The sequence below is a fragment of the Lolium perenne genome, chromosome 6, assembly GCF_019359855.2.
Source record: "Lolium perenne isolate Kyuss_39 chromosome 6, Kyuss_2.0, whole genome shotgun sequence".
Lineage (NCBI taxonomy): Eukaryota > Viridiplantae > Streptophyta > Magnoliopsida > Poales > Poaceae > Lolium > Lolium perenne.
In genome coordinates this window covers 182264924-182276990 of record NC_067249.2, presented here as the reverse complement: position 1 = coordinate 182276990, position 12067 = coordinate 182264924, and the positions used below count along the sequence as shown (strand labels likewise).

The following is a 12067-nucleotide window of genomic DNA, read 5'->3' as shown; positions in this document are numbered from 1 at the left end:
TGGAGAATAACATATGTGTGGTGTCATGCAAACTAATATTTATTATGTTGTAGACTAATGTTGTCTTGAAAAGTGTGATGTTATGGTAACATAGCTAGTTACCACCTCACTCTCTTTCATCATTTATTATCATGCCATGTCACCAAAATATCTTGGAACGTGTGATGTTATTACCTATGTTACTCCCACTATGAGTAGTCTGATAGTACAAGGAAAATAATATTCCAAGCTCTAAATCCCTCAATTATCTCGTTAAATGTGACAATTAATCATAGAAAACTAAAGAATTATGCATGCAATCGCATGTATATGCCAATTTGGATTTTAAATGGAAAAGATGCGCCAGTTGAAGCAAATTGAAAAAGGGCCACAATGGCTATTAACTTACACTAATTAATGCTATTTTGAGCCTAATTTTCAGTTTTTTTTTTAATTTCACCGTGTGTCCAGTAGTAAACCTGTATGAAGGAAGTACTCATAGCATGAATACGGTAATACGGTACGGTGGTATGTCTCAGACCCATTTTTTTTTGCTAGAGATGCGCTAAACAACGTTTTAGTCCGCCGTCACGATCCAAATTTACTTGGGCCTAGCCTGCAGTCCGTTAAGCTAACGCGAGCTTTTCAAGGCCTAGGGACCGGCCCACGCCGTACTAGGCGGTCTGCTGTTCCAACGGCACTTGACACAAGGAGCGGCGAGCCCAACTAAGAGAAGGAGGCGAGCCTCCGACGATCCAGCGGCGGCAGCGGCTTTCCGGCTTTCACCGGGGTCGTCCACGGAGAGCGCGCGAGCTCTGGCGACGGACGAAGGCATCATGTGGTGACGGACTGACGGTTGGCGGCCACAGGCACGTCATACCGCTTGCAATTTCAGCATTTCGCCACGCCTCCCCTCGTCCCTGTCGGCCGTATCCGCCGCTGCTTGGCTCCGAATCCAGCGTCCCTACTGTGACCGCCGGTACAAACCCCTCCTCCCGTCCGCTTTTCGGCAAAACAGGTAAGTTTCCGATTCCACGCGCATAACAGTGCTACACTTGTAAGAAATGGGAAGTAGTATTTGCCTATTTGGTAGCGAACTAGCGATTTTAGATGGGTTTCTCACATTAATAAGCAAAAATACGAACAGCAGAAATTTTGAGAACACAAAGTATGATAGTATAGGATCCAATCCAAGTATCTGTTCACAACTTCACATTAATAAGTTGAGACTGAGAAGGATCTATTCATGACCTGGATGCAGTTCGTGACAGATCCTCATCTCCCGTGCTGTTGCTGTTGCTGTTGCCACTCGAGAATTGCCGCACGGAGTGCCCTATTCGGGGTGAGCTTGCAGTGCTCTAGTTTCAGGTTCGTCATCGGCGAGGTGTTGTGCCCACTGTCGAGCCAACCTCTGATAGCTTCGGCTTCGTACGTGAACCCATCTGCTGCAATGTGGGGGTCGCTCATCACCTCCTGTTCACCGTCCATCACACACAAAGTCAGTAAGTTGAGATGCCTCAAACTCTGCTGTCTACTACTGAGACATTGAATATGACGCACTTCGTAAATCTTTACTAACCTGAAGGATTGCACATATAAAGCTAGCTGGCGTGTGTGTGTCATCTGATGAAGCTGCAAAGGATGGCCGCCCAGCGTTCAGAGAAGCTGCCTTCATCAATGGCTCAATCACTCCCCACACTTCCCCCACCAGATCTGGCCGGCGCTTCCCGCTCAAGTTGGCGCATCTCAGCCCAAGATGTGCAAGCTGGCTGGCTTGCAGGAACGGCCAGCTCCCTGCTGAAGCATCCACAATGGAATGCAGGTGCCCCTTCTCGATCGCTTCTTGTACTGTCTCAGTGATATTTTGCGGTGATCTTCCTGTGAGTAGGCGTAGGATGATAATGCCAAAGGAGTACACATCAAAATCTGGGGTGAGTTCCCCGGTGGACAAGAACTTGGTATCCATGTCGGAAGAGGTTCCTTTAGTGTTCTTTGTGGTCTTGAAATTTTTTAGAAGCCGGTAGATTCTCAACTTGCTTACAAAATTAGCATCAAGAAGAATGTTGTCCGGCTTTAGATCACCGTGAACAATGGGGTGAGGCTTGTGGGAGTGAATGAACGACACAGACGAGCATATCTCCCCAATGATCCTGGTGCGCACTTGCCATGTCAATGGCGGCATGTTTTTCCTGCACAAGAGACGGTCCTCAAGGCTCCCATTTGGGAGGAACTCATACACCAGGCCTAAAGCCTCTTGGCATGCTCCTATCAACAGCATGACGTTAGGATGCCTCACTGTATTGAGAAAAGCAACCTGCAGTGACAACACCATAGATATAGCCATTATGTCACTGCTCTCCTGAAACAAGATTATATGAGTTAGAAAAGTAATCTCAATTACTGAATTACCTCTTCATGGAATTCTTGTTGTCCTTGTAGATTTTCAGGATGAAGAAACTTAACAGCTACATTCGTGTTTCGGAGGAAGCCCTTATAGACACTTCCAATTCCACTTTCGCTAATCTTGAGTGTTGTATCAAAGCCTTTGGTTGCTTGCTGCAGCTCATATAATGAGAAGTCAATATTCAGGGCTTTGGCAGTGACTGAGGCTCCATGCTTGTTCCTTTGGCGCTGTTCTTCAGCCACTGTTACTGCAGTATCTCTCTCATCTAGTAACTTGTCATAATTTGCTTGAAGTTCTTGGATAAATTGTTTGCTCTTTTCAAGCTTTTCTTCATAAACTTTGATGGTCGACTTGATCCCAGACATATGTTTGTCATGTTTATCTTCTAGCTGTCCTTTTGTTTCCTGAATTTCCTCCTTCTGGATTGCAAGTGCCTCCTCCATTGCTTCCCGCTTTCTCACCTCAAGCAGACACAAGCGCTCCAGGTCTTTAAACTGTAAGTGCAATTCACATCTAACTATCAAGCTGCAATTTGTAAATGGGAGCAATGAAGCGATATCTTACCTTTTGAAGAGCTGAGAGCAGATCACTTTCAGCGCTTCTTCTTCTGTTACTTTCTTCAGACACATCCTTTTCAAATGATTTAGTCAGTTTTTCTATATGATTTCATAACAGACAGCCGAGATACATATTTCCGTACTTACATTTGGTTTTAGCTTGACCCTCTGCTCCTTCAAATCTTTTAGCTCATAATATAGTTCATCACGCTGTCTCTTTGTTTCTTCAATCTCCATCCTTTGTCTCGTAATCTTCTCATCATTGTCCACCCGCTGACCTTTCTCGTTTTGGTACAAAGTCTCCATCTTTCTTGCCTGCAATAACAGTTCAAAATATTATATTACACACTTTTGAGTTGAAGTGCACTACTTCCCTCCATTCCAAATTAACTGAATTTCTAACTTTGTCTTAAGTCAAATTTCTAAGCCTTTTTCTCGAAAAATTTCTCTAAGCCTGACCAAGTGTATAGAAATTGTGCTAATATCTACAATGACTAACCCTGAGAGTCAAATAACGTTTCTAGGCTTGGTCAGACTAATTAATTTTTATGATGAATCTAATAAAACTAATTTGATATCGTTGATGTTGATATATTTTTCTGTAGGCTTGGTCAGACTAAATAAGTTTGACTTGGGACAAAGCTAAAACTTCAATCAATTTGGAATGGAGGGAGTACTTGATTTCTGGAGCAAAAACCTTACTCTTTGAAGTGCGAACAGCAGATCTGTTTCGAGTTTTCGGCGTTTCTTAGTTTCCAAGCATGATTCTTCTGTAAAAAAGTCAGTGATCTCTTTTACATAATCTTTTGCAGCAAACTCAATTTGAGTTATATGCTGTTCCAGCATGAGCCTCTGCTTCTTTGAATCCTGTAGTTCATCATGTAATGCATATCGTCGTCTTTTCATTTCGTCAATCTCCAGCCTCTGTTTTGCTAGTGTTTTTTCAATTTCTTTCCGCTGGCTCGCCTCATGAAGATATGAATCTTCTGAATCTTTAACCTGTAATAATACTTCTGTCATACTTCCTTTGGCTAAAAGAGAAACTAATTTTGCTGGTCTATAAAAGGAATGCTACTTCCATTACTAATGGATATGCAGCATAGACCCATGAAGCAAAGCTTACTCTTTGTAGCGCTGAAAGTAGATCCAGTTCGGCTTTGCGCCGTTTGTTAGATTCCTCATTCGTTTCTTCCTTACACAGATTAGCTTTGGTGTACACCTCCTGATGTTTTACATATGGTTGTTCATCTAAAATTTGTTCTTCTTCTTCCTGTATGATATGATGGAATCAACAAGGAATTATAACTTAAGATACTTTAGTAATTTAATGATTTAGTATTCATACCCTATCACAATCAGGCCTGAAAAAAAGATCCCAGTCAGTCTTTGCCGATTCAAACATTGAGCCTGAATTATATCCTTTTGAGTTTGCTTCATTCTTCAGTGCCATTGATCTCATTTGGCTCGAAATGCTGCACACTGAAGGTGGTGTTGTGTTGCTTTGTACAGGTGACCGAGACATTGCAGGAAAGTTTCCATTCATTTCCCTGTAAGTGCACAGGTATGCTTAACAGGTTTCAGCCATTTTTTCGCGAATTATGTGAGGTTACTGCTGTTACTGAAAGAACCTTGCTTTACTTCACCTGGTACATATCAGATTCCCATTACAGGTGAACCATATCTTGCATAATGGAGCTACTGTCTCCATCAGCTTGAGTGCTGTCTTGGACTTTGGTGTTTTCATTTCCCTGTAGTTTGAGAATATTGTTAGGTTGTGCAATCTGGTCACTATGTAGATTAAGTTTGGATTAATCTAAGAATCCATCATGTCTAAGCCTGCTAGTTTGCTTGCTAGGAAAGAAACTAATTGTTTGATAATGCAGTCCTTATGTTCTGCTTCCTAATTGTGAGTCCCGACAAATCTTCAAAATGTAACTCAGTAAGCACTATACAGTGATGTCATGATCAATCGTCGAAAATAGTTTAGTACTATATAGAATCCTAAAATAACGCCAAGCTGGCTTGTTGGTAAGATATTTCAGTTCCATTTTAAAAATCCAGAAACACACTATTTACCCATCTGAACTGAAAATAACTAAATATCCATTAAGCTCCTTCACGTACCATCATAACTTAAATGCATATAACCTTTTCTACTACTTGCTTTTAATTACTCATAAGTTGCTTGTTATTTTAATTACTCATAAGTCGCTTTGTTATTTTAGTTACTTGTAAGTCAGCTTGTGCTCTGTTAGTAAGCCACATACGAGATAATAAAGTTGTGGTGTTATATTGTGTCAACAGGCGAATGTGACTTCGTTTGGTGAATTTGGTATATAAGTTGAGATCAAAGTTTTAAATAGCGCGTTATCTCTTCGTTATATCATCTCTATTGCGGATTCACAGCACTCCCGCTAAAGCTATGCACTTTTAGAGCTAAATAGAATATCTCGCTAATAGCTCGCTAAATCGCGCTAAAATGCTAAATATGGCTAAAAATAGCGTTATTTCTCCCGCTAAGCTCAAATATTTCCATATTTAAATTTAAAAGTTAGATGTACTTATGTAATTTGCATTTATGCACTGCTTTTATTACTTCAAGCCATCATGATTGTTCAGTACAAAGTTTCTATCATTGAATTTCTTGTCATATTTATAGATGATATGAATATGTTGATGCCTAATTTTTCTAGGAGTTTTCTTGTTTTGTAGAAAAACGATAAATGACTTAGCTCTGATATAGCTTCCTTAGCACCTAAAAATGCCGCTCCTAAGAAGCATAACCCGCTATTTTAAACTTTGGTTCAGATGCTGCTTCAAAAAGAAACATATGTACTACCTAAAATAGAGCTAGTCCACGGTAGAAATAGAAGTGGGCATAAAAGGCAATAGGTCATTCCTGGGAACAAGAAGAAAAACACTAGGTTGGGTATGTCTGATCTGGTACTTTGAGTAGTGTTGGTCGGCAGCTGCTCCCATGACAAGCTTGGTGATACCGTAAAGAGCAATAAGTTTCACTAGTCCGTCTGCAACATCGTCCATCTCAATCATCACTTTATCAATCTAGAAAGCAGAATGTTGTGTTAATCTTGAACTGAGTTCAATTGATAGTTTAAAATTCGTTGATACAAGCCATTCCCTAGGGTAGGGAGGCAAAAAAGTATTGACCGGTGAAGGAAATCACACCTTCAGACCTCTCCTTGCGCGTTTCGCCGTCAGGACATATTCATCCATGTTCTTCTCTGCTCTTTCCCGAACCAAGTTTCTATACCTGTGGACCTCTTCTGGTCTCATGCTGGCATGATCCGCTTTTGCCCGCACTGAAATGTGATGGATGACCCGAAATTGACCGTCTGATAACAATCAAAAGAAGATGATGCAGGAAAGTGCTGAGTTACATTTGTGGATCGCTCGTGTGGGGCTGTGGACATGAGCTATGACGACCCTGGATCCACAATTGGCCAGGTTCCTCATCACCCACAGCAAGGTGCCCATCCCGTCGTAGACGTCCCCGGTTACCGCGATGAACACCTCTTCCGAGCGCTCGTACAACTCGCCATCATCCTCGGCGGAGCGCTCGTACTCCAAGGCGGAGGATCTCTGCTCGCACCACTCATCGCCCAGCGACGAGCTGAGGCGGCACCGGGCGCTCTGCATCGTCTCGTGCTCATCGCCGTCGGAATCCATTGCTGCCTCCGACGACGAGAGAGCTGGGTACATCAGAATGCCCCGGAGAGGGCTTGGTCAATACTTGGTGATGAATGACTTATATTTTATAAATTGACTCCAAGTCGTCTTGCCGTCATCCAAAATGGAGAGAAGAAAGCCAGCACGCTTCGACGTTCTTTTTTGGGGTATAAATGGAGGTTGCAGCTATGTATAGTATCAGAAGGTGTTGAATATTGGGCCCACAGATTGCCCTATAAAAGCTCACGTGAGTTTAAGCCTAAGTTGGTGACAACTCAGTAGGGAGTGACAAGAGGTGGAAAATTAGGAGGAAGTTAAACCACCACTTGTAAGAGCAACTCCAGCCGTTGGCGCTCCCCACGGCCACGGCCAAGTTTGGCGTGGGGAGCGTCGAAATTCCAGCCGTCTCCCCAGGTAGACGCCCGGTGTTCGGCGTTTTTACAAATAAACGTTTTACAGTTCGGTGAATTTGACAAATTTTGCCAACATTTGACTTATTTTTACAAATAAACGTTACAGTTCAACAAAACAAGCAAATAATTTGATAAGGTTTCAAATAAATCAAAGGAAAACTAGTTGGTGTTGCCTCGAAGCCTCCATATGTGCTCCACCAGATCATCCTGCAGCTGTTGATGCATTGTGGAGTCTCGAATTTCCTGAGCATAGCGATGAACGCAGTCCACGATGCCGGGTGATTAGACTGTGCAAGAGGACCCTCTCTGTCATATGGTGCAGAGGAACCGGATACTTTCGCTCATTCTCGATAATCATGTTGTGTAAGCACACACAATAGTTCATCACCTCCCACATCTGATCTTTAGACCAAGTCAAAGCAGGGAATCGGACTACAGCAAACCTCTGCTGGAGGACACCAAATGCACGCTCGATGTCCTTTCGTCAACCTTCTTGTTCCTTGACAAACTCCAGCTCCTTTGAGAGGACGGGGTTTGAGATAGTATTCACAAATGTTGCCCACTTTGGATAGATACCGTCTGCAAGATAGTATCCCTTGATGTACTGTTGGCCATTGATCACAAAGTTAACCGGGGGAGCATGACCCTCAACAAGCTTGGAGAAGATCGGCGAGCACTGCAAGACGTTGATGTCGTTGCTGGATCCTGGCATACCAAAGAAGGAGTGCCAAATCCTGAGATCATAGGTAGCCACTGCCTCAAGTATCATAGTGCAGTCTTTTTTGTGACCCTTGTACATTTCCTGCCAGGCAAACCGGACAGTTCTTCCATTTCCAATGCATGCAGTCAATGCTTCCAAGCATGCCTGGAAATCCTCGAGCTTCATTGATAGCGAGGATCTTAGCAGTGTCTTCGACAGTGGGTGATCTCAAGTAAATGTCCCCGAACACTGCTATCACCGCCCTTCAGAACCGGTAGAAATAATCAAGGGCGGTGGACTCCGCCATCCGAAGATAGTCATCGGCAGAATCGCCAGGAGCTCCATATGCCAGCATCCGCATAGCCACCGTGCACTTTTGGAGGGCGGAAAACCCTACCATGCCGGTGCAATCCAACTTGCATCTTAAATAGGAGTCGTACTCTCGAAGGGCATACACAATTCTCAGGAAGAGCTTCCGGCTCATCCTGAAACGATGCCTAAAAACAGTCTCACTGTGCAATGGATTGTCGGCTAAGTAGTCGCCGTAGAGCATGCAGTAGCCCTCCATTCGCTGCCTCGGCTTGCACTTCTGGTGACCTGGTGCCGACCCACCACGGCGACCAATGGCCTTCTCGGCGTACAAGCCGGACAGGCAAGCTAGGATCAATATGTGCTCCTCGTCTTGGGCGGCGGCTGCCATCTCTTCTTCAAAAAGCTCGGCGAACATCTGCTCCTCCTCGTCGTCGGAGTCCCTGTCCGACCAGGCAATTGGACGAACACCTGTCGGGCGTGTCGACGAGGCGCGACGCGGGGGAGTTGCCCGACGGCGGAATATAGGCAGAGGACACGACAGACGGCGGAATATAGGCTGATGGGTGGAGGGACAACGGAGTTCAGGAAACCGGCCGGCGGATTGGTGAGGGGTGGTGCCGGCAGAGACAGAGCAACGAGATGGAAGGGGGGATTTGCGAAGAGAAAGTGGTAGGGTTCATGTGTTCTCTCACCGATAGAGCGGGCCCATCCCCGCTTTTCTCTCGTCCGGAGTCCCCGAGCGCACCCGGGGGGGCCGAGGATGGCATGGGATCTCCGGATGGATTAAAGGCCAAATCCAGAGGAAAACGAGCAGCCGGGGGCGCGGCTGGGCCGAAGAACGCCGTTCGGATGAAAAAAGGGCTGTCGGGTGCTGTGCGCAGATTGTCGTGGGAGTTGGAAATCTCTGTCGTGTAACTTTTCTTCAGTTCCCCGGCAACGGTGCCAAAAAAAGTCTTTGCTGAGCGCGGAGTTGATGAAGGAGAATTTATGCGCAACGTTGAGTGGAACCCCAAGAGGAAGGTATGATGAGCACAGCAGGAAATTTTCCCTCAGTAAGAAACCAAGGTTTATCGATCAGTATGAGAAAAACGTTCTCTCCCGAGGTGTTGCGAACCAACTCGTGGCAGGGCGCACTGCCGGCGTCAGCAGCAACGTGGAGACCTGCACACAAACAACCAAGTACTCTGTTCCCAACTTTCAGCGAGGTTGTTAAGCTCACTGATTTTGCTGAAAACAAAGGATTAAACGAACCGTGTGGAAGAAGAATTGTTTGCAGAGAACATAACAGAAAAATGTTGTAGAAGATTGCAATTAAAAGAAGAAGGACCGAGGTCCACAATTCACTAGAGGCGCCTCCCCAATAAAATAAATATGCTGGGTAAACAAATTACAGATGGGCAATTGACAAACAGAGATTCTACGCTAATGGTTGGTGCAGAATACATGCTATGAAAGTATGCGGGTATTACAACAATATACATAGACGTAATCCAACGGCATCTATGACTAATAATCCAGGATTGCATCCGCGACACCCTCCAGTATTAAGTTGCAAGCAACAGACTATCGCTTTAAGCAATGTATGTAAAGTAAACGATGAAACTACCCTTGAATAGAACACCGTTGTTTTCTCCCTAGTAGCAACAACACAACTACAACCGTAGAGAACAAGGTCACTTCCCGTGGTTAAATAGAGGCATGAACCCACTATCGAGCATAAATACTCTCTCTTGAAGTCGCTCGCATCTACTTGGCCAGAGCATCTACTAGAAACGGAGAGCATGCAAGATCATAATAACATAATACATAATCTCAACCAAAGCAATCTTTCTATAAATCGGATCCACATAAAACCAACATGTAGCAATTACAAATATATGATCTTGATTATGTTAGGCAGCTCACAAGATCTATACATGAACCACAACAAGGAGAGGACAGCCATCTAGCTACTGCTATGGACCCATGGTCCCGTGGAGGGCTACTCACGCATCACCTCGGATGAAGACATGGCGATGTAGAGGCCTTCGGCGGTGATTTCCCTCTCCGGCAGGGTGCCGGGATGGACTGCAGAACCCTCCCGAACTAGGGTTTCGGTTGACAGCGTCGTCGGAACTTTTCGTGGATGGAGGCTCTCGTCTGTGGGGTTTTCCCGATACGAGGAATAAATAGACGGAAGGGCGGAGCAAACGAGGCGACGAGGCGCCAGTACATGGGCCAGGCGCGGCCAAGGGTGGGGCTGCGCCTGCCCTATGTACTGCCACGTGGCAGCTCTCCTGCGCGTGTCCTTCTGGCTCCGTCTTCATCCCGGAAAAGTAAGACTCTGGGCTTTTGTTCCGTCCAATTCCGAGAAACTTTCATGCACAACTTTTCTGAAACACAAAAACAGCAGAAAACAGGAACTGGCACTGCGGCACCGCGTTAATAGGTTAGTCCCAGAAAATGCTAAAAAGTGTGGAAAAGTGCACATAAAACATATAAGAATTGTAACAAGACAAGCATGGAGCATCAAAAATTATAGGTACGTTTGAGACGTATCAACATCCCCAAGCTTAACTCCTGCTTGTCCTCGAGTAGGTAAGTGATAACAAACAAATAATTTTTAAGGTGACATGCTGTCACACTACTTTGATCAATCTAAGTGTAAAAGCAAACATAGCTGGAATCATAGAATCCTAACATAAGCATGATAGATATAATCAAACAATGAAACTTAATAACCATGCTAAAACATTAATAGTAATCAAACAAAAGAAAATATATAACGTGCATGGAAAGCAAAGTGATTGTCAAGAGCATAGCATAGATACATAATAAAGTTGTACTCAGCTTGTCCCATAAGTGGAAGCAAAACATAAATGGTTGGACACCTTTAAAATATTATAAGGATGACTAGAAAGAAAAAGTTTGAACAAGCAATACCATAATTATGAATCAATCAATAAAATCTTGGGACCATGCACATAAAACTAAGAATGACAACTATGCTCTCATTAGTGGTGCATAAACTAGAAGGTGGAGACTCAACATAAAAGTAAAAGAAGTCTCTCTTTGAGAGGTAAGTAAGATCACTCATGTGCTAGAGCTTTTTATTGAAACAACAAAAGTATAAAATGCACTTTTGAGAGGTGGTTGTTCATGTCAACGAGTAGTAAAAAGAGCTATTGTCATCTTCCATACTAAGCAAGTTTGAGAGCGGTTCCGAAATATTTGGGCGAAGCCTCTTTTCATTTATACTACTTATAAAATTGTTACACTCCTCCCAACCTTTGCTTACACATACCATGGCTAACCGATTCCTCAGGTGCCACCCAAGCAATCACAAACCATGGAGGAGTGCCCTTTTCTTATAATTTTCTTATTTTCTTTCTCTATTGGAAGTTGTGGTCAAACCAGCTCTTCTTCTTTTTGTATACTTTTTTATGTGACAAGCAAGATGAAGCTCGCGAGTCTTTGAGTTACTTAACTAGTATGGAAGACGACAACCACAATTTTAATTTACTTCCTCATGAGCTAAAAATAATGTTACAAAACGAGGAACTGTTTAAATGTTTTAAAGGTAGCACACGAGCAAACTACTATGGAATGGCAATGAAATGCTACATATAGGTAGATATGGTGGACACTTTGGCATATTTGGTTTTTGGTGGTTGGATGCATGAATAAAATACTCACACAAATGGATGCTAGAAAAAGACCGGGTGCGACCAACTAAGAGAGCATAATAGCCTTAATCATGCAGAACGACAAAATATATTAATCAAAGCATAAAGTGATACACAAGTTGCAAACTAAATGATCATACAGGCAAGAATCGACTGGAATGTAGTCATAACATGTTGCAAAACATGTGCCAAGTCGACCCAAATAAAAACATTCGTAGGAGAATATATACCACAATATTATGCTTTTCTATTGTATGCTAAAAACAATGCATGAAACCTTTAATGACACACTAAACACTCTCAGTATTTGAGACTAATCATAATGAAAACATAATTAACAAGCTCATCAT

General features: G+C 43.5%; 1 protein-coding gene across 1 annotated transcript; it reads right to left on the bottom strand.

Moving 5' to 3' along the window:
* Positions 1 to 1083: 1083 nt before the first annotated feature.
* Positions 1084 to 6718, bottom strand: LOC127306753 (U-box domain-containing protein 33). The gene is made up of 12 exons (XM_051337457.2): positions 6339 to 6718; positions 6127 to 6260; positions 5888 to 6003; positions 4584 to 4688; positions 4286 to 4487; positions 4064 to 4210; positions 3643 to 3939; positions 3088 to 3255; positions 2948 to 3013; positions 2389 to 2877; positions 1559 to 2293; positions 1084 to 1452 (listed from the first exon to the last, which is right to left on the bottom strand). The coding sequence occupies exons 1-12, from the start codon at positions 6658 to 6660 to the stop codon at positions 1255 to 1257; spliced, it is 2979 nt and encodes a 992-aa protein (XP_051193417.1). The 5' UTR covers positions 6661 to 6718; the 3' UTR covers positions 1084 to 1254.
* Between the last annotated feature and the right edge of the window lie 5349 nt (positions 6719 to 12067).

Coding starts and splice junctions, on each gene's coding strand:
- LOC127306753 (XM_051337457.2), bottom strand. CDS start 6,660: ATGTACCCAGCTCTCTCGTCGTCGGAGGCAGCAATGGATTCCGACGGC. Junction 2,878..2,947: donor TGCTCTCAGCTCTTCAAAAG/GTAAGATATCGC, acceptor TTGCACTTACAG/TTTAAAGACCTGGAGCGCTT. Junction 2,294..2,388: donor AACAAGAATTCCATGAAGAG/GTAATTCAGTAA, acceptor TTGTCACTGCAG/GTTGCTTTTCTCAATACAGT.